The sequence below is a fragment of the Argiope bruennichi genome, chromosome 9 (genome assembly GCF_947563725.1).
Source record: "Argiope bruennichi chromosome 9, qqArgBrue1.1, whole genome shotgun sequence".
Taxonomy (NCBI): domain Eukaryota; kingdom Metazoa; phylum Arthropoda; class Arachnida; order Araneae; family Araneidae; genus Argiope; species Argiope bruennichi.
Genome location: NC_079159.1, coordinates 71,871,282 through 71,886,699, shown reverse-complemented (window position 1 = coordinate 71,886,699; position 15,418 = coordinate 71,871,282). Strand labels below are relative to the sequence as shown.

Below are 15,418 nucleotides of genomic sequence, written 5' to 3'. Positions count from 1 at the left end.
ATCAGCTATGACTGAATGAAAGAGTTAAGAAAAACACACACAAAGATATGTTTGATAATGCCAACCTGAGCTTACATCTGAAGAGTTCAATTTATCTAGAACAAAATTTCCAAACAGCCATGAAATTCTCAATGAAAGAATTTAAAATTTGACATCTGAAACAAATACTCGCGATAAAATTCGTTATTTAAAAAAATTCTTTAAATAAAATGCATAAAAAATAAAATTATTAGAATTTGATAGGTTTGCAACACTTTAGTTCAATGATAAAATTTTACTAAGATAATCTCCAGAATTATAATTCTTATTTTAACATTTCTTTTCAATTTAGCTAAGACAGCTTTATATAATGATTCAATGATTACAATTATCATGACTGATTTATTACATAACTGAAATCTAAATTTCGGAATGGTCTGTGGCTATAGTGAGCAACAGAACCAAAAACAATTCATTAAGGAAAAAAGCCACACTTGTTGAACATCCAAGCACTTTTATTCAAAAAATATCGACAAGTTACAAAAAAGTAAGTTTGTTCTTTAAAAGATAGATTTTCTTTCTTTCACCGTTACAAAGGGGGAATAATACACCATTGCCCTGAGAGTTAGAACATCCTGAATGCAAGTAAACGATTGTTTTTCAACAGTTAGTTGCAAAATGAGAAAAGCTTTCCAACTCTCAATGGCTCTGTAACTAAGAGCCTCGAGCGAAGTCAAGATTATATAAGCGCACTTAGGAAAGGAACAAAAAACAAAATTAAGATTATTTTGAAAATTTATTAATATTGCTGTAACCACAATAAACATGCCTGAATTATATGGTATATGTAAAGGAAAAGGGATTAATATTCAACTGTAAGATAAATTATCAGCTAATGTAAGAACTGAACAATGTTTTAAACATTCCAAGAATTATTATACATATTAGGATAACTACATTATCATCTAATTGTTGGTAAAATTTTTATTACCTGGCAAAAGCTAAATTTCTTGTTTAAAAATCAATCAAATTTGATTTCTTTCAGAGCTTTGAGCTCAACTTTACATCAGTGGAAAAAGTTCAGAGCCATAAATGTTCAATGACTGGCAATATTTTTTTATAATCCCGATTAATCTGCTGAATTCTAACGCTTCTTTCAAATAATTCTAAAATTTAAGAAGAAAATAAATAGCAGAATGTAACTAACTGTATTAAATTTAATATATTTTCTTTTACTTGATAATTTTAATATGCAATCCAACTTTTCAACTTAAAGAAATATTTTACTTATAATTTATTTTGAGGTTCATTATTAGTGCTTCTTACATTTAACTTATCTGAACTAAGTAACAATCGAAAACTGCTAGATCGCAAATAAAGCGATCCTCAGGAGTTGCAATTATCTCCTTACAATGGGCAGATATCAATCATGAAATACAAAACATTTTATTTCTCACTTCAAGAATATGCATTGGTAAAAAGTGTAGGAATGAGATATTTAAGTAAAGACTTATTGGGTCCTCAGATTAACTTACAAGGCCTTATGGTGCATATATTCAATTTTCCCCATTCTAAATTGATATACAACAGTGACTCCAAAGAGAGCAAAAATGAATTGCTTTTATTGAGAATAGTTTGCTTTTTAAAAAGAGATGTGTGCTCAAAGACATTTAAAACTGTCAATAGCAAATGACAGATGTTACAAAAAGGATTGTGCATAAGCTTCACTAAAAAGCATTTTCTACAATTAGTCTACTATTTAAATAGAAAGCACTGCGAATTATCACCTCACAAAATGCTTTGAATGGAGTTCTTTGAACTGGAACCAGACATGAATGAAAGTGAAACTGGCTCTCTTCTTCCTAAATGCCCGAAATAAAAAATAAATTACGTTCTGGGACTGCAAGACCAACTTTACAAGACTAGTATTTATAGAAATTCTTAGAATGACAATGGGTAAAAAGCATTGGTCTTGCAACATTTTATACAATGCAGTTTGAACAATGACAAACTGAGATGAGAAAACATGGAATAAATTTACAGTTTACAATAGAAAAAATTACACAGATCTAAGTATATTCATATAAACATGGTTTTTAAACTGTGGAATAATTTACAAAAACTTAACATTGCCAAAGTTACAATCTAGATGATAAATCCTGAGAAAGTTTTTTTTTAAAGCACATCCTTGGTCACATCTATATATAAATATCAATTAGTATACCTCTAAAACAGGTACCTCATATATTTGAGGTATCTTTGTGCGTTTTAATAGAATAATACTAATTTAATATCCCTCATATAAACATTTAAGTGAGGTGAATATTAGACGAATGCTAAGATAAATATGCAATGCATTTGTTTGTTAACCAAAAAAAAAAAAAAAGGCATACCAAAAAAGTACATTAAATAGATATAAACTAAAATATTAAGTGCAGAAATACAAAACTATGTATAAAGGTTTTTAAACATAACATATCATTAAAAAAATGCAAAATTATGCATGTATAAAAAAAATGGCAGCTACAATTACATAAAAGAATCATACAATTTCAAAACATTTAATAATCATACATACATTTTTAATCAAAATTCAACAATTGCACCTCAATCATATAAATTACAATAATTTCTTAACTTGGAAAGCTCACATATATAAAAGGAATAAAAACACCGGGAATTAAATACATTGATATATAACCCTTTGATCTTAATACATTTCTGATTTTTAAATCTTCAACTTTAATCACAGAATCATAAAATAGAATTTAATAATAAATGTAAAATCTGAAATCCTTTTCTTCTGTACAAATAAGTTGGTGCAAAAATCACTTCCTTGCCCAATGATATCTGTCATTGGGGTAGATGGGGCGAATGGGTTTCTTGGGACGACGGATGAATGGCAAATCCAGCATATTGGATCCATTGTTACGAGGATATCGTGCAGAAATCGGAATACCCGCAGGACTCCAGTCGAAATAGGTATTAAAGTAGCAGGGGGCACCTTTGGAATGGATGAGAGGAGATTTAGGATTGAAACCTTTCGGTGGACAAGGCTGAGTAGTGGAGTTTCGGATGGTGGTAGGTTTTTTCTGCTTTTCTAGAGGCTTTCTCCGGTTCTTTTGTTTCTTTTGGCATTCAGGTGAGTTCTGAAACATGTTTCATGTTATTTAATTCATATTATAATTAATCCTCTAAGAATTAAAATTTTACATGTGAATTCAAGTTCAATCAAGTGAATAAACTTTGAGAAATTACACCATACTTTTTTACAAAATTCTTCATAACAGTTGCTTTATAGAATACAAAGTTTATGTACCTTTACTGACTGAAACGGTTCAATTTTTAGTTAAACTTGGAGATGGCAGTCATATTTTAAATCTCAAAATAATTGCAGATTCACAACATTGTAAGCACATCCAGTTATTTAATTTTAAAATCCAAAAAATTTTGCTGATTTTAAATTATTTTTATGAAATGTTTATCACATACCAAATACATGAAATGATTATGTTAAGAGAAATATTCCAGAAAATTATTCTAAATCTATATCTTTATAATAATATTACATAATATTATAAAAGTATATAATCTCTAACCTTTATAAAATTAAATTACTTATATCTTAATACTATACTTTAATACTAATAAGGCAAATTTCCTTCCAAAAAAACTTCTTCATTTACTATACTTTGATACTAACAAGGTAAATTTCCTCCCAAAAAACTTCATTTTTCAGGTTGGAAGATGATTTTGCATTGACAGCATAATATATGAATTCTGCCCAATTACATTTACTATTAAACTTCTTTAATATAAGATCTTAATAGAAGAAATAGAGCTAAAGAATAAACTTCTCATTCTGAACAGATTTATCATATATTCACAATGTGAAAATGCTTATCAAAAAAATTTCACATCAGCAATATTGCTTCAAACTGAACATTAATCGTTTAGAAAATGATCTTTTAAGTTGTTCATGTAAAAGTAATAAAGATGCATATATAAGTTGCACAGTTTGACAAAAATTGGATATTCTATTTGAAATGAATATTGTATCTCATTGAAAACTATTTTCCTAAACACATGATTGCTGCTATTTGGTAGTTTCTCATGCATGGGATAGCATTCGGAAGCTGTTGGGCTTGAATAAGAACATTTTGGCACACATTTTTTCTAGCCTTAAGCAATTTATATTAACACACATGATTAAATACTAAATAAAAAAGAAAAGAAATGCAATCATAACTTTATTTAAAAGTAAAAGCAACATATTAAATTATTCCAGCAATTTAAAATACTTTGGCAGTAAATACAATTCTTCCATCATTAACAATACAAAGTACAAAGAAAAAAAATGGCTTTGCAAGGAAGCACATATGAAAGCAACTATGTAAATGAGAGTCAACTTGAAAATATACATTTTGAGTTACAACTATTTTTAAAAAAGCAATAGAGGACAAAATAAAATCTAATAATTATAATATTAATTGGTAGCTAATAGCAAAATAAAAACATTTTAATTTATAAAAATATTTAAATTATTGTAAAACTTGCAATAAGGCCTCAATATTTCAATATTTATGAGAAAAATTCAGCTATGCATCAAATGACAAAAAAAAAACTGATATCAAATCATCTGTATCACTCACTATATGGTAATAATGTCCATTTGAAAACATACAATTAGCACCCAACAGAAAAAAAATATTAATGCATATATAAAAAATACATTTTTTAATAACTATATTTTAAAGTAAAAAAAATATTTTTAAATACTCTTAACATCCACACCTTTCTCTGAAATAAAAATAAAAATATCAAATGAAATTTTTTTTTTTAACTGCCTGCTTCTCCTCTTCCCCTCCCCATAAAAAAACATCATACTAAATAATTCCTAGAAATTGATAAAATTAATTTTTTATCTCCATATGATAATTATTTTTAGGAAGATCAAAAATTTCACTAAAGAATGCGAGTAGTAACTTGGACACAAATGAACTCGACAGTTTAAAATATCTAAAATATTTTTATTCAATAGGAATAATACTTCTCACTATACAATTATCATTTCTACACCTGGAAACATTTACTGCTAAATTAAAATTAATTATTAAATTGCCTCTCATGAAATTTTATTCATGTATCATAGTATTTACAAACTATATATTTATAATTAAAAAAATAGATCGCTAGTTTGAATTTCTGTTGCATTTAAATCATATATGAATTTTCACTTTTATTTATATAAATTACAATATCAATAATTCTTTATAGATTAGATAGCTGGTTCAATCATTACAATAAATATATTCCTAGGTACAGTTTGCAAAAGTGAATATAAGAAATCATAAATGATTCTCAACTTTACAACTGTTTCTATTTATCATTGCATATAAAAGAATATTTCATTCTTGTTGAATAGATGCATAGAGAAAGTATACAGAATTTGCTTTAGGATTTGAGTCTCAAAATATTGCTTAAAAGAAACAGACAAAACACATTTTAAATGTTTAATCACTACTGCACATCTTGAGACAAGACTAGAGCATTTTAGTAAAACAGTTAAGAGTTTTATGAAAATAATCTATTACTGTTTTAGATTATCATTTATTTCACTAATAAATAAGTGATTAGACAAACTACCCAAATCCATCTTTTCGATTGTTTTTAAATCGAAAAATTTCATTATGAAAGTTCTATTGCTAGCAATTTAAAACATTGAGTTCTGCAGAAATAAGCTTTTCATAAATCAAATTTCTTTTATTGAAAATTTTTTTAAAAAATAATTTAAAAGTATTTATATTTAGTTCAAATATTTTTATCCACTTTTTCTTTTGATAAAATGAAAGGTGAAGTTTTGAATCAATATTAAGAACATAATACATATAAAATGGAAACATAGAAATGATATTTTGAAAATAAGAATTTGAAAATTTAAGTAAAAGAATAGAAAGGGTGAAATTTAAACAAAAGGTGAATTCAATATTTGTATAGTATCTGCACATATAAATGGCAAAATAATGATACTGAGTGGCTTTGTTATGCAATGGATTTGTTTCAAAAGTAATTTTCAAGATGTAATATTGAAACTGATACCTAACATATATTAGGGGTCAATTTATTTAAATTTTATTTGCAATAAAAAAAAGATATAAGTCAAAAAAAAAAAATCTAACACGAAACAACCAAATTAGATCGGAAAAAAATTGAAAATTAGTTACAGATTAGTTATGACTACTTCTTTCTTTTCTTTTTTTTTTTTTATTTCCATAAAGCAGCTTGAACATATTAAAATAGAATTACAAAATGTTTCTTTGAAGATAAAACAGTACAATTTTTAAAGGTTTTCATCAATGAATAAAAAACAATAAAAGAAGGGGGGAGGGGAAAACGTATTTTATATTTGTGAAGGGTTTGCAAACGAGTGGAATGTCAAACATATGACTAGTCATTCTAAATTCAAATTATTGTTTCAAATGAAGCTACAAACTAAGGTATTTTCATTTCAAGTAACAAAATATAAAGGAACTGAACTAGACAGTTTAATAATAACAAAAATAATACAAGACTAAATATTAGCTGCAATAGTTGTTTCTTTCAAAAATAATAATCTACAAAAAAAAAAAAAAAATTAAGTTTATAAAATATAAAGTTAAAAAATACATTTCCTATCTCAATTAAAATATTTACAAAGAAAAATTGCTTACTTGAACATTATTTGAACAATTTTCTTTATTATCTTTAAAACAAGCGACTGTACAATATGAACCTTCATTTTCCCCAAACCTGAAGTATAAAAAATACATCAGCTTATTTCAGTATTAAAATGATTTAATTTTAAAATACAAAAAAAAATATATGATTAAAAAAGAATACAACATTTGCATTATTTGATACATTTCCCCTAGTAGGGATACACTTTAATTAATTATTCATGACAAATTTTGTGACATATATGTTGAATGTTTAGTAGCATTTAAACATTATATTAATCGAAATACCAGTGAAATAAAATTAATGGAAATAAAAAAAATTTTCAAGTATGTCTTCATATTTCAAATACCACGTAAAGACAAACATTTTGCTAAATAAAAGAAACATCAAAGAGGTCATTTTTTATATTAGGAATTTATATAAAGTTAAAAAGTGGTTACTAATACTAAGAAAATGTTGACAATTAAGAATTATAACAATTAAGAATTATAATAAGAGTTAAGAATTATAATAATTCTTAACTCTTAGAAGTGTTCCATCAATTAAAAGAAAAATTAAACCTACATTAAGAATATGAACAATTTCTTTTGCTTATTAATCTTATCTATTAAAAAAAAAAAAACTGCAATAAATGGTGAACAGAAAATGCTTGAATTCATAAAACAAAATTTTATATAACATTAAATAAATCCCATTGCTTGATTATTAAAAAGAACAAACATCTTTACAAAATGCATTGCACTCTTCTAAATATAAAGTAATCAGTTTTGGATGAAAATAATTAAAAATTTAAAGGAACAGAAAAATGCACATGAGCAATTACTTAAATTACATCAGTTTAGTTTCTGAATCAATATTGTAATTATTTTTATAAAAAAATTAAGACATTTTTATAAGAAAAAAGAGAATAAAGAAAAGAACAAAATATTATGTAAGCACTTTAGTAATACTATAAATTTTTTTAAAGTTGAAATATCAAGAGTTTATGAAAAAACTGAGTACTAGAAAAATTTTTAATAATGAAAAAAGTTCTCATAAAAAAAATAAAAAAAACAGGATTACAGATCTGCAGTAGCTTAAGACCACAGTCCATTAAAAAAATTATGAAATTGACATATAAATTGATCAAAAATATAAAATGAATGAATTATAATGTATAAAGATAATATTAACAAGTAAGATACATCATTAGAATCACTAACAATATTTATAAATAGTGAGCATCTATTTAAATAATAGTGAATACAAATGTGAAATTAAACAATCATGGATTATAATAAATAAAAACATATGTATTTTCAAATGTTACCCCCCCCCCCAAAAAAAAGAAGACGAAGAATTCATCAAAATGGTATAAAGATAAAAACATACAGAAATGTGAAATTACCAGTTTTATATAAAGATGAACCCAATACCATGTATTGAAAAAATCTAATACTGTAACTGAATTGGCTCATTTTCCTTCCAAAATATATGAATGCAATATATGGGATTCAATTACAAACAAATGCAGCTTAAACAGATTACTTTGTTTTACAAGTAATTTTTCCTAATAATATATATATATATATATATATATATATATATATATATATATATTTCCCATTTTGTTTCAAGTATTCCATTTCCAACTGAGAGAAAATTGATGCTTTTGAGATTCCATCCCATAAATATAAACAATGTCAAATGAATGCATGAAAAGGCAACAAAACTTTGAATATCCATAAATATAAATAATGTCAAATGTATGAAAAGATAACAAAACTTGAAAAATGTAAAAAATATGTTTGTGGAACATGCACAGCTAAAAATTAAGAAATCAGCAATCTGGATACACTGCTAAATCAAATAATGAAAGGAATACATTTGTATACATCTTAATTCATTTCATAGTGAAAATTGATGAGGCAATTCATAAAACTTTAATGTTTCAAGAAAACTAGAAGAATTTTCGACTATTTTAGTTCTTTTTTTTATGTGTATTCAGATTTTTAAATTGTCAACATTTAAACTAAACCAGAATTATAATATTAGCAAAAAGCATGCCTTTTCTTTTATTCAAAGCTGCTATTCAAAATGATTGCTGAAATGAATGATTGTTACTGGTATATGGGAATAATAATTTTAAAGAAATCAGATGTTCCCCCACAATTCTATTCACAGAAGGGGGGAAAAGAATTTACCAGTGTGAAAAGACTATTCATATTATTATTGTTTGTAGTACCATATAAATTCAATAAAAATTTTATAATTTGTAATTTTTTAAAAATATCTTTGCAACACCAAATTGTGTTTTGAAGGTTACATAATTTCTACTTAATACCAAATAATTTAAAGCTGTTATTAATCTTTAGCAAAGGTTTAACCAACATTTACCAGAATATTAGCAATTGAAAATCGCAAATTCCTTTAGGACAATGACATTCAAAATTAGAGATTCGTCATTTGAAATTCTCTTACAAAGAAAAACATAAATTTGCAGATGTTTTGCTGTTGTTACTGCTGTCACTAAAAATAATGATCAACTCAGAAAAAAAAATTACTTCATAAAAACATAGTTTACATTTGTAAGAATCTTTTTCATGTGTTTCTTTGTTTTTATGTGATTGGCTACTGTGACAAATTCTTTTTTAACATAATAAAGTCGTTACAAAGAATACACAAGATTTTTCCTCCCACACTACACTGTATTAATTTTTCCCATAGTTTCTTTTTCTCACATTTAAATTTTTCTCTTTTTCTTTCTTTTATTTTTCCAACAATATACTGCAATTTTGCTTTATCAGAAATGACAGTCCCCACCCTAATGAAAGAGAACAAAACTAACAACAATAAAATTAAAACAACTATAAAAATGTTTTAAAAATATTGCAAAGATAAAATAGCTATTTTCGCAGAGAGCTAACAATCATTTTTTTCTCTAACACTCAAAATTTGGAACAATTGCTTCCCTTCATTTCAGATTGGATGAAACGAAAAGTGAGAAAGAAAAGAATTCCACCCAATGCTGAAAAGTAATCACAAAACACAAGCAAAACCTCACTATTCATCCCATGGCTTATGACAGGACTCAGAATGGCTTATGGCAGTATTATACAATTTGCTATGAATTCGAAATGCTTTTACATTAAAGCTGCAAGTAAAATTTGCAAAGAACGTGCAGATTTGTTTGCATACTGCCTGTGTCTTCTTTGACATGCCTTCCCCCCACAGGTGTGTTGTGAAATTTTGGAGGGGGGGAGTGCCAACTCAGATGTTATCTTCATCATCTGATCGCAGTTCAAAATTACAAGGTCCATCCCAAAATAGCCCTAGTGTTACTTTAACACAGGACGCTAATATAACTAAACCAAGCTAAACTTCACATGCTTCCCTCCTCCCAAGTTACAAAAACTTCAATACAGATTTACATGAATCCCATGAATGATAAAATTCGATTCCAAAAATGCCGATATCTGCATTTCTGTGGAAAAGTTTTCTGCTCGCCCCCTTTTTACACATTTTTTTCTTCCGCAATGTTTAAGTCCTTTTTGGTTTTTTAGCTGTGTTACAATTTATAAAATACTGCTCATATAGCTCAGGCTTATTTGAAACTTTGCTTATCATTTCCCTAGTTGAAGGTGAGCATTTATAAGCTTCTAAAACAGAATACACAATACCTAGATCAAATCTACATAGTATTTCAGCAAGAATGCATTACTAGTAGGAAAGTTATTATTTTGGCCAAAATAACATGTTAATACTTAAAGCACAATAATGATTACATCATCAAAAAGTTCAAATAATTCTCAAATCAATTGCCATATTCTTATTTAAATTCTTCTCATTGACAGGGTTTTTATTTTATTTTATGATTTCAAATTGATAATTCATTAACAGCAGAAACTAAAGAGTTAATAAAAATTTATTAGGCATATGTAATGCTAGATTTTTCTTGCTGATTAAAATAAAGTGAAACCACTAATGTAAACTGCATCTGCATTATGTCATCTACATTTTCTCTATTAAATAAAACTACAATATCCATTATATAGTTCATATAGTTAGCTTTTTTTATATTATTTTTATTCAAATTTTTATGTTTTTTTTACACAAAATCACACCAAACACTTGCACAAAATTTCCTAATGTAGTCCCAAACTATATAATTTCAAAATTTAAATATTTATTTTTAGACATTCACATTAAGTCAGTAATGTCAGATTTCTAAAGATATTGATGAACTTTTTATAACAATAAGATTATTGTACAAATGAAATCTTTTAGAAGTAGAATGTTTTAAAGAAAGTAAAATAATAATAGTAGGGTTGAAATTGCACTCATTTTTATATTCATCATATTTTATTATCTCTCTATTCTCTTTCTCAATTCAAAAAGAGAACTGACACAAATAAGACACTAATTTCAAAATCAAAAAAATTTAAAAATAACTGAAATTTAACATATTGTGAATCAAAGGATAAGAATCCTTCATGAATTTTTTTTATAGAAGAAAGAGAAGCAAAATACACATACCTACAACAAACTTCAAGAGGGTCAACCCATACAGTTAATTCAGCTGGCAAATTCAAATTTTCATATCGAAGGCCACATTTCTCAGCTGCTTTTTCCAGGACAGGATCCCTCCGTTCATTGCCATTGACCCTGATACAACGGTAAGCTTGGCCTTTATTAGGTTTTTCTGGAAACCAATGTCCTTTAAACTTTTCTGTAAGAACTTCAATCAGTGTATCTTGGAAATCTTTCATTTGATCTTCACTAATACCTTCATATTTACTAACAAGACGAGTTAAAAAGTTAACTGCAGCCCAGATTTCTTCTTTCATTTTGGATTTCTTGGGTGAGTACGTAACACAGAAAAGAATAATACATGCAGAGAAAATGGATTCAGGCTGTACAGAATATATTATTTTAAAGCTAGGGAAGAAAAAAAAAAACTTTTATTATTGGATTTTCCAATTACAATTGCTACACAGCACCATAAGAAATATATAGTGAATTTTGTACTTTTATTTCGCGTTAACAAATAATAATAATTTCAGTCTGCAGAAAAAAGGTAATTAGAAATGAAGTATTTAAACTATACCTTTTCCAAATATTAAGTATACTATGTGTCAACTAGGGGGACACCTCTCGCCAAATGTTTTTGTTTATAGTGAGTGATCATTGTATAAATAGATTTTGATAGGGAAGATCCATTTGAAATAAGATGGAAGTTACTTTTTTCTTGGCCATCAATATGAAGCAATAAAAATAGCTGCTCACCATTTGTCTTCTCACTTTAGCTGCAGTTGCATGTGTCTTTATATTCGCTAAGTTACTTTTTAAATATTTTATTATTAATTATTATAAATTATTTGTAAAGTTGTTTTAAAAAGCTTGTGACAATTGAAAATAAGTTACAAATCAAATTTAGATTTTAAAAAATTTAAAAACTGATAAAATGATAATTGTAAATTTTGTGTTTTTGAAAATATTATACACATTAGAAAAAATAAATAACGCGCACGCACACACATATACATAGAAAAAGTTTCAGGCATATTTAATAATGAACATTTTATTTTATACTAATATATAAAAAACCTTTTATAAAAACCATGAAATAAATGATTAATTACACTAACATTTTTATATTAAATTAGACAAGATTATTTTACATTTGCTCCAAAGAATTTGATGTTAATTACTTACATAAATTTAAAACAAATGAAATGAAGACAATTTTTTTGTCATGAATTGATTCTACTTTAGATTACATAATAGAATTTTTATATAGAACAATTTGATATTTAAATAATTATTCAGCTTTTCCATTTGATTTGTGGTTTTCTTCACATACCAGACATTTTCAAGCTCCCAAGTATTCAAATACTTTTAAGCTTAGTAAAATATTTTTTTAATTTATTTTCAAAAATTAAATGCAATAATACCATATATCACCAATGTGGTGATAACAAGCCGATGCAAGAAACTTGAATGAACTTCTGCCTATGCAAAATGAACTCTTTCTATATTCTTTTCTTAGAAACCACCATAAATAAAGACATTTAGAGATAAGTGTTCTAAAAATAGACACAGTTTAAAGCAACAAAATTTAAAGAGTGCAAAAAGACGAAAATGGTATTAGTGATTAACGATGACAAAATAAATTATTGATTTCAAAATATTAAATATACAATATTTACTTTTAAACAGCTTATATTATAATTTAGATCTATTTCTATATACTTCTATGATAATTGTTCTCCAACTTTAATGACATAATAACAATGCAGCTGCAGAACATATAAAAAGATTATAACATGAAAGTAAGCTGCAGCATTCAATCAAATGATCCTCCATCATTTGCTAAAAGAATGTTCTATAGTGTAAAAGCTGAAATAATAATGTGATGCATTTAAAACAGACAATCACATATTTTACTAAAATTTAAAACCAATATCCAGTCCATTCTTTTTTCTTTTCAAAATAAAAGTAAAAAGCATAAAATTGATTCTCCAAAATTTTAAAAAAAAAAAAAAAGAGAGAGAGAGAGAGAGAGAATTTTACATATATTAATTAATCCTGGCATTATTCTTAAGAATTATTTGTAATAAACAATATCAATTCATTATACATGGCACATGGAAATTTGTTTATAAATCTTTATTCCATTTAACATTGAGTTTATAAATATACAAATAGAAGTGTAAAAATTAAAATATAATAAAAAGAGAAGAAATTTATGACAAAACATAATGAAATATATATCTCAATGATATTATATATAACTCAATTATATTCTTGTACACAGATGGGCAAAAATTGCAAGCTGAACTAAAAAATATATACATATGCTTATTTTTTTAAAAATACAAAAAATTAATTTTTGATTTTTTATTATTTACATTTATTACTTACAAATATTTTTCATTACTTACAAAAAAAAAAAAAAAAAAAAAAAAAAACAGAAAAATGTGATCACCTCTCTAGAGAACAGCTTAAAGTAGCTTGAAACACTAATATTCAAAACAACATATTGATACAAAGAAAAACATACGAAGAAATATTAATGAAATAATATAACTGTCAATCTGAAAAAAAGTTATCCCTTTTAATAATTTTATCAAACAAAATAATTTCAAAATAATTTTTTTTTAACTAAATGTGAAAAAAAAAAAAAAGATACATAAAAAAATTCCAAAAGTAAATTATTCTTAATATAGTGCAAAATCAAAGGGTCTAAAAAGATCTACAAGAACTCAAAATAATGATTTGTGTGAATGACAAACGAAATAAAGCTAACTTTTTTTAAAAATCCAATTAATAATTTATATTCATTATCAAAATTAATTTGCATAATTTTGAATAAATTCGCAATAAATTTATAATTCTAAATATAAAAAACTTGTACTGCAAACTTTGATTCGTTTTTTTTTTTTTAAATAATATTAAGGTGAGCAAAGACTGTATCTCTCTTACATTATTATATGCAATCGGTATTGTTTGAAAACACTGCATATGTAAAAACAAATATTCACATAGTACATGTGCATAAAAAGCATGATAAATTTATTATTTATTTCAAAATCAGGTAAAAATAATTAATGCAACAAATTTCATATATTTTAGAACGCTGCAAATACATTTATGGAAGGTACTATTTAATTTTTTAAAATTTATAAACTTACTACAAACTAATATCAAAATCAATTAAACAACTACAAAAATTTAAAACAATACAATAACAAATCATTTAATTTTTGGAAGAGCAAACTTTTCAATATTTACATTTTGAAAACGGAAGTATATTTGCATGCAACATATGTTATTGAACTTTAAGTAGTGCGCAGGAAGTATGCGTCCTTCAAAACAAAACACTTTTATACTAAGCAAAATTTAAAAGATGCATCTTTATTTTTCAGTATCACTCAAAAATTTGGAAATTTAAAGGTAAACAGAAATTAAATTTCTGATGACACACACAAAAAATATCGCATTAACCCAGATACAAGAACTAACCTTTTGCAATCCACGATCAGGATAAAGTTTAAATATAATTTAAAGAATTCCGTAATCTACTAACATAATATAAACTATTTGATTAATTTAAATCTAGCTCTTAAGAATATTGAAGACAATAATTAAAAAATAACAGTAAACTTAATTAACAAATGCCACAACACAAATTCACCAATTGAGGTGAGAAAATCGAAATTAAGTTCCAACTTCTACGTTGCCAATTCCGATTTCGAAATAATATAGAATATCCGATGCTGCCAAATCTTAACTATATCCTTTATATGGTTGATAATTGCTACTTTCAGTTACTCGAATAATATACAATTGAAAAAATGTTTCTGAACAAAAGATCTTGGAATTTAATATTCGGATATGTACTATATTAACCTTAGGCCATATCGATACGAACTGAGACATAGTTTTTTTTTTTTTTTTTTACAAAAATCTTTTTATACGATTTTTGCCTTTGTTCTGACCATCTTTCTCTGTGGTTCTGACCATGTTTGCAATTTGGTTCTGTTTCTGTTGATTTTACTTGATAAAAGTGCTAAAGTTAATATAGATATCTGCCTGGTTCATTAGGGACAGACGACTTCTGTTGTGCTCAAACTAAATTATCTTTCTTTCAAATTTCAAAAGATTTTTTGCAAAAATTGAATAAATCAAGCTTTAACATTTCTGGCATGTGTTCATTTTCGAACACAATAGATTCCTACTA

General features: G+C 25.8%; 1 protein-coding gene across 1 annotated transcript; it reads right to left on the bottom strand.

Annotated features, from left to right (window-relative positions):
- Positions 1-473: 473 nt before the first annotated feature.
- LOC129984613 (protein BTG4-like) lies at positions 474-14,912 on the bottom strand. The gene is made up of 4 exons (XM_056094537.1): positions 14,701-14,912; positions 11,212-11,613; positions 6,690-6,768; positions 474-3,128 (listed from the first exon to the last, which is right to left on the bottom strand). The coding sequence occupies exons 2-4, from the start codon at positions 11,520-11,522 to the stop codon at positions 2,808-2,810; spliced, it is 711 nt and encodes a 236-aa protein (XP_055950512.1). The 5' UTR covers positions 11,523-11,613; positions 14,701-14,912; the 3' UTR covers positions 474-2,807.
- Positions 14,913-15,418: the final 506 nt, after the last annotated feature.

Coding starts and splice junctions, on each gene's coding strand:
- LOC129984613 (XM_056094537.1), bottom strand. CDS start 11,522: ATGAAAGAAGAAATCTGGGCTGCAGTTAACTTTTTAACTCGTCTTGTT. Junction 6,769..11,211: donor CCTCTTGAAGTTTGTTGTAG/GTATGTGTATTT, acceptor TTTATACTTCAG/GTTTGGGGAAAATGAAGGTT. Junction 3,129..6,689: donor ATTGTTCAAATAATGTTCAA/GTAAGCAATTTT, acceptor AACATGTTTCAG/AACTCACCTGAATGCCAAAA.